The sequence below is a fragment of the Charadrius vociferus genome, unplaced genomic scaffold, assembly GCF_000708025.1.
Source record: "Charadrius vociferus isolate BGI_N301 unplaced genomic scaffold, ASM70802v2 scaffold298, whole genome shotgun sequence".
In the NCBI taxonomy this organism is placed as follows: domain Eukaryota; kingdom Metazoa; phylum Chordata; class Aves; order Charadriiformes; family Charadriidae; genus Charadrius; species Charadrius vociferus.
The window spans coordinates 328,911-339,223 of NW_009649936.1; the positions used below are offsets into that span (position 1 = coordinate 328,911).

Sequence of the window (10,313 nt, forward strand, 5' to 3'; positions counted from 1 at the left end):
ATACTGTCACAATATACAATCGCTGCCTAGGGCTCTAAAGGCTCTGAATGAAAGCTTCTTGCACAGCCTGACATTCTTCTCCTCTGCAGCAATGGCTGTCTTAATTGTTTGATTAATGAACTCATTAAATCCCAGTATTACTAGAAAAAGCATATTGACCTCCTGACCGATCACAATTAAAGAGTAAACGCCACTTATTCAAGACAGTGGTTAGCCATCTATTTAAGCAGCAGAAGAGCATAAAAACCAGGTCTGTGTTTTGGGGATTTGTCCCACTTCACCCACAAGAGCTGGATGTTAAGACAATGTCGCAACAATTGCAGGTGGAGGCCAACTTGCAGCATTACCTACAATTACAGCAGCATGTGCCTGGTTATTAAGATTATAACCAGTCTGGAAATACAATGCTCCATTGAATCAACAGCAAGAGACTCCCGCTGGCTTCACCGGAGTTAGGATTTCACCCTGCATCATCACTAAGCACAACAATGAGGATGTCTAATTACATTCTGCACGTGTACCCAACACAGCTCAAAGCTACACCTCCCTGAGCGCTGCTGTGGAGGAAAATGCAGGGAGTTTTGCTGCCAGGCTGCAACACACCCAGCTGCACTGTCTTCCTGGGGTAATTAATACAGGACAGGCATGTCTTTTCGGGTTCTCTTACTGCTGCATCGTGTCTCTGCAAGGTAAGGTGTTGACACACAGTCTGACTTCTGTAAAAAGGCCACCCTTGCTTTGTTGGAAAGTACATTATCATACAATGATGGCATGCTTCAGCTATTGTCCTGTTGCTCGATACACAGCTATCAAGCTATTTCAGTGTCCCAGCTCGTGATTTTTGAGTGGCTGGTGTCAGACCCTCTGTTTGGAAACTTGAACAAACACCTTTGGCATGTGTCACTGATGTCCAGTAGGAATTCTAGCTCCCCAGATTAGATGGGGTGAGTTAGGAGAACAGAGTTGTCTCCTGTAAGTCAAAATGCAAGTTGATGTATCTGAAGGCATTTAAGCTAGCTGTATTCACCGTTTTCTGCAGCAGACCAAAATATCCAGGTTCTGGGCTTTCAGCGAAGGTTATAGGAAACTGTAGTGTCTTTGAGTTGCTTGGTCAAACCATGTCAAGTTCTGAATCATATTTGGTGTTCGGTGTCTTGCAGTCACTTCAGACTTCAGGCCACTGTTACAGTAGGGAAAGGTTTAATCACTGCTTGTGCTATTGTGTGGGCTACTGTAATTTGCCTCCAGCTCTGCAGAACTGAAGGAAACCTGGAGGTATCCACCACCAGCCTTGGCCTGCCTAGTCTACAGATTTGTCCTCCCTTTGCTTCTCACCCAGAGCTCAAGCCCCTGGGGACTAAGTGGCTTTCAGCTTCCTAAAGCTCGATGTAGCTTCCCAGTTGTCCCTACATGAACGGCTGCTGCTTCCTTTACTGTAGGACCTCAGCAGCCACGGCTTTTGACTGAGTAGTAACTCCCAAAGATCTGCCTGTTGTTCTCAGTCCAGGCACAGCAACCCTAGAGGACGTGGCCCTGTCTTAGATGTAGGGATGTACTACACAGCCTGGATAGCATGGGTTTTTAGAGTAGATTTATATTAATAAAGTGCACCAATGATTTCACAAGGAAACTGCTCAGAACAGTTCCTCCTTCGCCTGTGAGAAGGATCATGGCAACATCAGAAATGGGGAAACATCCCATTCTCTGTGAATTTATTTTCTGCAGTAAAAGCCAAGTGCTTACCATAACCACTGGAGACAGCACAGCTGGGCAAACACCACAGGGCTTACCAACACCACTGGAGACCGTGGTACCTGCATTGCACAGGACACAGCTAAGCTGGCGGTACACTATTAATGTCCCTTCTGGGCAGCATGGGAGGGGAGAAAACACAGTACATGAAGGTCAGATGCCTTTTGAACTTCATCAGCATGTTTAACACCATCAGAACTAGCCCATAGAAGTAGTCAAAAAGTACCAAATAAACAATCATCTCAGTCGTTACAGTTGGCAGAGCATTGCTGTAATCAACAATGCTTAATCCCCCATTTTATTCAATTCCTCCGTGTTCAAATGATTTTTTTTATTTTTTTGTGGAAGGTTGCTAGCAGGCTGCGAGACATGAAGGCAGAAGGCTGAGAGGTTGGCAGTGTGCTATTTTATCCATTGCAAAATAGAAAATCAGTAGTGCTGTAGTAAATTTTCCTCCCGAGTAGGTATGGACATTAAAAAGTTTGCACTTAGAAACAAGACAGGAGGTTGCTTCTGTAACATCGCCAAGGCTGCCAGTCCTTCACCCTCCTGGTTGCCTATTTGTTATTCCAGTTAAGGGCAAATTGGGATGCAGTGCCTGCTTCGCGCCTGCGGTTGTCATGGTAACACATGTGTCCTGGCCTGGCATTCTGACTCTACCTATGGACGTTTCTCCAGAAGAGCAGGCTGGGGCTGCTGCGTCCAGCTCCCTGAAATTTACTGTTACCAAGGTGACGTGGGACAAAACGAAGCAACAACCATGTTTTCTTAGCTCCGGCAGTAAAAGTTAGAGGGTCCCAAAATGTTAGTACTTAATGGCCATCGGGAGATAGTAATTAATCAGGAAAAGTTCACCCTCCTGTCACTTTTGATCACATAGCTGTTCCTGAGCAGGGGCTATCTGCAAAGTTCTCTGAACAGTACATGAAGCCTGCTGAGATAGCTTAATTTTTCCTCTCAAAGACTGAAAACGTCAAATCAGTTGCAGGAACTGTTTTTTCTGGACACTTGTTTTTTCTTTCTCCAGACCATAGTAATCTGTTACTGTAAGATTATTTCTTCACTGACTTAGGTCGATGGTTTAAATTCCTCTGTAATAAACGGTTTAAGACACCAAAGCAGAGGTTGGTACCAGGTTGGGCTGCGGTCCTCTTAGGGTCCTGCTCAAGGGGTTTCCCTGAGAGCCCATCTGGCGGGGCAGCAGGCTGGGACGTGGTTGTGGCAGAGAGTGAGGGGCAGCTGGAAAGGAGCCAGCCCATCACCAGATATATCTGCCCGCCTCCTCCAGACGCGGCACCTCCAAAACAACATCTGCTGACTGCTGCTTCTCCCCTCAGCGCAGCCCAGCACTGAGAGAGCATGGGGTGCCCATTGCTAGCACTGAGGGTTCACAGTAACACCATTCACCCCCTTTTTTCCTTGTAGGGTGGCTAAAACATGACATAAGAGGCAGGATGAGGCAAAATGGTGGTGTCATGTTTTTAGCTCTATTTTAAGATCACGCTAGCAGCTTTTGTGATCTTGTCCTTATGAAATACGCAGTAGTTTTCTATCTTCCTGTTGCTGTAAACTGTGCAGCACTGGCAAGCAGTGCTCTGAGTAGGGGGAGAAATACAATAGTAGCTTTTGACCAGCTTTCATTTTTGCCGCCTACAAAACAAGACTTTTCTAACACAGCCGTCCAGCTGTTCTAGCATTTCTGAAAGTTTTTATACCCTGGCAGTGTTTAAGGCATCAGGCTACTCTGGTTTTCATTACCAAGAAAGGCAGTGGTTGTTGCAGTAGCAGAGGCAGAAAGCAGCAGAGAGTTATCAGAGAAGAATCCTTCGAGTTGATAGGGAGAATAAGACGGTTTATCAAGCTGCAGAAGTGTCCCTCCTCCTGTGTCCCTCGAGCTCCATGGCAGAAACCTGCCTGCTCCGGACCAGGTGCTCGTTTCCAGACATAGAGCTCTTCGTGAAGGTGAGCACCATAAAGCTATGCCACAGCAATGTTTGTTTATGGAGGACTTCTTACTATATTTGAGATTCATTTGATAGCGCTGAGGAAGGTGAAAGAGCAAGTAGAACTGGTTTCATTAATGTGTGTTGTTTGGTTATAAGGTCTGCAAACCTTAATGAACTAACCTATTAACTAAATAAATGATACACCCGTTTTTTTACTTCATGCCCTTACATTTAATCTTCAGTTTTAACACTGCTTTACTAGAATCATGTAGAGGGCTTCAAAATTAGACCTCTGCTCTCTTCCAACAATGTCGCATGAAGCCTAACTTAACCAATAGCAACTACGCAAGACTATGCCTCATTTTAACAAAGCCTCTTGAGAAAATGCAATGCAAATGAGAGCAAAACGTCTGTGGTGACATATACGGTGATTTGCACCTGTTGTGCTTTACATTGATACCTGATGATTCATTCAGCCAAAAAGGAAAGACCATCATTACAAGGGCACAGAGAGAGAGAGGTTACATGACTTGGATATGACCACACTTTAGTCTTTAAAAGTGGGAGCCTTGGGTCGATAAAGAGGAGAGATCAGCCAGGGGGACACAGCACTTGTGCTTCATTAGTCCTCAGTTCAGCAAAGTGCAGAGACAGGTGGGTTCAGCTGGAGCAAGGCTACCACCAAAATTGCCTCCTTCTCTGGGGTCCCCACAGTTGTTTCGTTTGAAATTCTTAATTATTTGATTTTTTCTGTTTATTCCCTTAAGTGCTTTAGACATTACCTCTCAATTTATGCTGGTAAATCTTTCTCTGTTTGTTTCCTGTGATCATAAACTGATTTAACTTGTTTTAATCTTACAGTAACTTCAGTAGATTTATGTTCACATAGACAAATGAGGTGGAGACTATTTCCTTTGGAAGGCCTACTGTGATTTCAGTTTTGTTTTCTAACTTATGGCAATATTCATTATGCATTTTAATGAAAAACTACATCTGCAAGATGACAGGATTCTTCATCATATCTATGTGCATGTTTGGAAAAGGATATAAAGAAACTTTGCATGAACATATGTATTAGTAGTGATGAGTAACATACTACACATACTTCTAGCAGATCTGGGTTTTCTGCTTTCCTACTGCATCTGCTATCAAAATTTGCTATCATCACAGAAGTATGTATGCTTTTTTTTTTTTTTATTGTAGGCTGGCAGTGATGGTGAAAGTATTGGAAATTGCCCGTTCTCTCAGCGTCTCTTTATGATTCTGTGGCTAAAAGGTGTCATATTTAATGTCACAACTGTGGATTTGAAAAGGTGAGATTGTGACTAGAGTTCTCATTTTCAGAACAACTTTTCCAAAATGGTGATTTTAAAGAGTGGCTCCCTTCTGATAGATTTGAACTGCGCACTGTGGCTTGGCACTGTGTTAACAGTCTGGATGCCTGATTCCTCTTTAGGGTTCACTAGTATAAAGAGGAATAACTCCTTTGAAGCAGTTGAGATTTTAATCTGTTTTGCAGTAACAGAAGACAGAAGTTTTGTTGTTTGGGTTTTTTTAAGCATTTCAGAGCACATTTAGATACAGGCTAGCGAATTCTCACACCAGTGGTGTAAGGCGGCTGGCTAAGTTTTTATTGTCTAAGACAGACTACTTTAAAGGTGAAACAGTTCATTGAAATTAACTGTAGAAACTGAAAATGTGGTTCCTCTTGTGATCAACCCCATCTCTTTCCTCCCATCAGAAAGCCTGCTGACCTGCAGAACCTTGCCCCGGGAACAAATCCCCCCTTCATGACATTTGACGGTGAAGTGAAAACCGATGTCAATAAGATTGAGGAGTTCTTGGAAGAAAAGCTAGCGCCGCCCCGGTACTGTATTCCTGGCCGCTTTTAGCACCTCATGGCCCTTGATGGTGGTCAGCAAGTGACCAAACCTCCCTCAGTTTTGGCGGGTCAGGCCCACAATGAGCTGCACGTGTTATAATTGCGAGGCTTGTGGTGGGGGCCGGTGCGGCTGCCACGGTGGAGCTTTCTGGGAGGGGTAACTCTGATGGGAGTGAAACAGTGCTGAAGCCTGTCACTGTGCTGGGGGTGTCCCCAGGGTGTCCCCGAGGCAGGGGCTGCACTCCCCCTGCACCCCGCGTTGGCTGCTGTGCCACGGCGAGGTGCGAAATCCAAGGCGTGAAATCCACCCCGCTGCGGCAAGCCTCTGCAGAAACCTGCGTGCCACTGCAGAAACCTGTCCTCTTTTCCTCCGCTTGGGTTTGTTTGAAGTTTCCCTCTTCGCACCGTACCTGCTTCAGCAGGTAGTTGGAAGAGAAGGGTGGTGAAGGCCTCCCACGCGGGAGAAACGCTGGGGCTCATTTTGAGTGGCCGGGTGGGCCCGTCTTAGCACACAGCGAGGTCTGGCTTTCGGACTTCTCCTTCCCCACCCCAGCAGCTCTTCCCAAAACCTTTCTCCAAACTGTCCCGGCTGTCCCACCCATCAGCAACATCGTGTCCACCACCCACATGCCGTCTCTCCCTGGGGGACAGCAGTCCCCTCCATGGCGCTGCCTTCTCAAGCAGCCAAACCTGACTTAAACTAGGCAAGCAGCTGCTCCCCTCCATTTTTCCTTTCCTCTCTGCCCCTGGCGACAGCAGCTGCTGGACCGGCCGCTCGGAGCTCGCTGATGCATGAGCAGGCCAAGTCGAGGAGGTTGGGAGGAGCAGCAGCTGGTGGGAGTAGGGACTTTCCCTCCTCTTCTCCTTATGGCAGGAGCCATGGTCCACACAGCCTCACCTCTAGCGGAGGAGGCCTGGGAGAGGCACTGGGCTGCCTGGGCAGTGTCTGCAACCATGGCAGTCATTTCCCATCTCCTTCAGGAAAAGGTGGTCATCCACACGGTTTAACAGTGGTTTAAATTTGCGCTTGCTAAGTGATTTTTAGTTCAGGATGGTTCCCTTTGAGAGTCCTGTGTGGCCGTATATTGCAAGGCTGGAGTGTAAATAATGTATATTAAATAATTAGCGGAGATGAAAATAAAGGCTAGTCATATAACTTCTTTTTGTTTCTTTTAACTCCTCAGGTATCCCAAACTTGCACCGAACCACCCCGAGTCTAACTCTGCAGGAAATGACGTGTTTGCAAAATTCTCTGCGTTCATAAAGAACCCAAGAAAAGACGCTAATGAAAGTATGTGCTGCAGTCCTTTCGTCAGCCCTGGCAGTTAGTGGAAGAAATTAGAGCTATACAATTCTAGCATACTGTGCTGGAGATATCCCATGTACAGCTTAGGTTAAACAGTCGTTTTCCAGATCATAAAGGCTGTGGAAATCTGTGCCTATTCACTGTCTTATCTGGGGATTCCCAAAGTTAGTTTAGGCAGATACCACTGTCAGCATGGGAACACCAACTCCAGCTCCTCCTTGTTTCTTTAGCTCTCAAGCCCGTAACACTGCACCTTCCCAACAGCTCTACTAAAAGCACAGCCCACTTGAACTGAGACCTTACATTTCTACTCCATTTGTGTAAATAAGGAGGATTTTAGCCCCGTGACACATCTCTCTAGAGCAGGACCCTCACTACTCCCATGCATTAACTCCTCTCTGTCCTCCAGGTCTCAACCCTCTTCTTCTTGCTGTTCCCTTCTCCCCTCTCCCCAGTGGCACTTGGGCACCACCAGCCTACGAAACCCCCAGCCAACCCTTGCCAGCCCCTGCTGCTCTGACCCCCACTCCTGTACACCCCAAAGTGGCATCCAGGTGGCTTCGCCATCGTTACCCCCAGCTTTGCTGTCCTGCCTGTGGGCAGGCGCTTGCCCCGTGTCTCCCAAGGCGAGAGTAAATGTGAAGGCAGAGCCACTCTGCCGGGCCACTCAGCAAAAGCACGCCCCACAGAGGTGTCTGAGGAGCCATTTCTGCTAACACAGCCCCAGCCTGGTTTTTCTCAGAACCCCCTTTAGCTACTTAGAGCTCTTATCCCAGCGTTAAGTTTTAAGCTTAGGATAAAGGAATAGCAGGAGTTGGCATGGCCGGGTGTCCGCGAGCTGGGTTGGTGCCAGAAGACAGGATGCAGGAGTCGCCTTTCTGCTTGGTGTCAGAGAGGCCTTGGTACAGGCTTGAATGACCTTTTTATTGTCTTAACCTAGATTTGGAAAAATCTTTGCTTAAAGCCCTGAGGAAGCTGGACAACTATTTAAATAGCCCCTTGCCTGATGAAATTGATGCTTACAGCACAGAGGAGATCACTGTTTCCAGCCGGAAATTCCTGGATGGAGATGAGCTCACCTTAGCGGATTGCAACCTCCTACCAAAGCTCCATATAATCAAGGTTTGGATTTGCTTTTTAGCTTCCTGAAGAGAAGGGCAACACAGAAGCACGGGTCCTTTTCTGAAAGGCAAAGGAATCCTTTATCTCTATTCTCAGGCCACATAGTAGCCATGTAGGGACACTGGATGCTAATACGCAAGGTCATTTCATTACAGCACAGCTAGGCAGATCCTCATATTGATGACTCTGGAGCTAGAACATCTGGTTTCATATCTGGGCTGTGACTGCACTCGCTAAGCCTCTCATAAGTATGAAATGAGTGCTATATTCAGTGCTGTAGAGAAGTGTTTTCATTTTCATTTCAGATGCAAAGTGCCATGGACCAGTAAGGTTAAATTATTTGGTCCACACCAATTCAAGAAGCCAGCAAAAGCTGAAATTCAAACCTCTCTCTCCCACTTTTTTTAGTCGAAAACTCTTTCTTTGCTGGATATCACCACTAGTACCAATAATGCTGACAGGGTAGCCACCACCCGCTGCCTTCCAGCCAAGGCTCCCAGCCTCTTCTTTCAGGGCTGTGGAGCATCCGCACACACCTAACAGTCCTGGTGACCGAGATGTCTGGGTGCTGTCACAGCCTGTCGCTGGTCTACTCTGGAGCCAACCAGGGTCTGGAAGAGAAACAGCCACAGTGGAAATTCATCGGTTTTCAAACAAACGAGGTCACTTCAGAAAGTTTCCTTTTTGGTTACTATTTTGAGGGAGGAAGAGTGGATTGAATATTTTTCTGGTACCTCCACAAATGAAAACGTTCCCCAGAGATGTCCTGGTTGAACCTATTCCAGAGAGAGCAGAAAGGGAATGAGCCCTTTCCCACGCCCACGCAAAGCTCAGGCAAGGCAAAGCGCTAGAGGTAGCTGGGCCGGCAGAGCCAATACAGGGAGAATCACCTTATGTCAGGTGAATGAAGGATGGTGAAGGGTGAATGTCACACTGTCTTTGCTGGCCAACAGGGAGGGGTTAGGTATTGGCCAATAGTTGTTTTCCCTAGCCATTTGAAATTTAGTATTTTAATTCAAGTTTTCCCGTTCTGTTTCAGTGAAAGTTTCCAAGTATGTGCCAAAATATTACTGTAAGATTATTCTGTTAATTCTGGTTTATGCTAGCTCCTTTGCTGTTGTAAGCTGCATCTCTTCCAGCTGTGGTCTACTGGTCCACATAGCTCTGTGTAGCTCTAGCAGAATATTTATACTAAATAAATCCTTTTGAGTGAGTTAGCTTGTTAGCTATTTTTCTTCATCCCGTGTCTTCTGGGTTTTTTTTTCTGGTCTTTCCTTCTCCTTTCTCCCTATGTTGCATATAACAGCAGAATTACACATTAAAAATTAAAAATGTGCATAAGGAGTAGATTTGGGTTTTTTTTTTCTGATCATGTGTGTAATATTTTTCTTTTTTCTTTTAATAAAAGGTTGTTGCAAAGAAATACAGAAATTTTGATTTTCCACCTGAAATGACAGGGATTTCAAGATACTTGAACAATGCATATGCAAGAGATGAATTTACAAATACTTGTCCTGCTGATCAAGAAATCGAGTATGCGTATTTGGATGTTGCAAAGAGAATGAAGTAAACAGAAGATGCCTCTGTTCTTTATTACTTCTAAGATTTAGATGGGTACCACCCAAGATGGAAAAAACAAAAGCCAGCATACATTCTGCAGTGTAATTTTAAGTTCTGCTATTGGCCAATCCTTCTTTTATAATGATTGTATAGCATTATTTGCTCATTCTTAAATTATATATGTATATGTTTATGTGTCTGTACAGATGTCTGCACACATGAATGTCTGTTGTGCATTGCGAGTTAAAGGCATCAGTCAATATTAAAGCATTTGTTGAAGTTAGGGAAAAAAAAAAGAGTGTAGGTCACACAATTATAGCAATATTACAGACTAGTGACTTATGCTAAATTGCTGAATTTTGAGAAGAGATAGCCCTGTTTTTAACACACATTTAACCTGTCATTATTGCTGCCTCTGATCTCTGTTTCACAGTTGTTGCCAAACTTCAGTTACCAGGAGGGTTTCTGTTTGCTTCTCTGTAAAGCCTCAGAGGGCCACCAGCCAGCAGCTGGTGCCCATGCAGCACCCTGGTTAACCCAGGGGAGAGGCCAGCCTGTAGGTGGGACCACACCTGACGTCCCAGAAGCCCTCTCCTCTGTGCTATAGACCTGCAGGGCAGGTCAACGAAGAACAACTTTTCACGTTGCGTGAGTCTTCTTTGGTATTAAAAATAAATAAATAAATAAAAAATCCTGCCTTCTCTCTCAGGGCTGCATAACCCATGGAACTTCCTTCCCTGTGCTC

At 45.5% G+C, this 10,313-nt stretch overlaps 1 protein-coding gene across 1 annotated transcript; it reads left to right on the forward strand.

Annotated features, from left to right (window-relative positions):
- Positions 1–305: 305 nt before the first annotated feature.
- On the forward strand, positions 306–9,842 carry CLIC6 (chloride intracellular channel 6). Its single transcript, XM_009891313.1, has 7 exons — positions 306–329; positions 3,703–3,714; positions 4,902–5,011; positions 5,440–5,565; positions 6,765–6,871; positions 7,827–8,008; positions 9,417–9,842. The coding sequence occupies exons 1-7, from the start codon at positions 306–308 to the stop codon at positions 9,576–9,578; spliced, it is 723 nt and encodes a 240-aa protein (XP_009889615.1). The 3' UTR covers positions 9,579–9,842.
- The last annotated feature ends 471 nt before the right edge of the window (positions 9,843–10,313 follow it).

Bases quoted from the DNA above. Each gene is read 5' to 3' on its own strand.
- CLIC6 (XM_009891313.1), top strand. From the start codon at position 306: ATGTCGCAACAATTGCAGGTGGAG. The intron at 5,012-5,439 runs GTGAGATTGTGA...TCCTCCCATCAG, and splicing joins ACAACTGTGGATTTGAAAAG to AAAGCCTGCTGACCTGCAGA. The intron at 8,009-9,416 runs GTTTGGATTTGC...TTTTAATAAAAG, and splicing joins CAAAGCTCCATATAATCAAG to GTTGTTGCAAAGAAATACAG.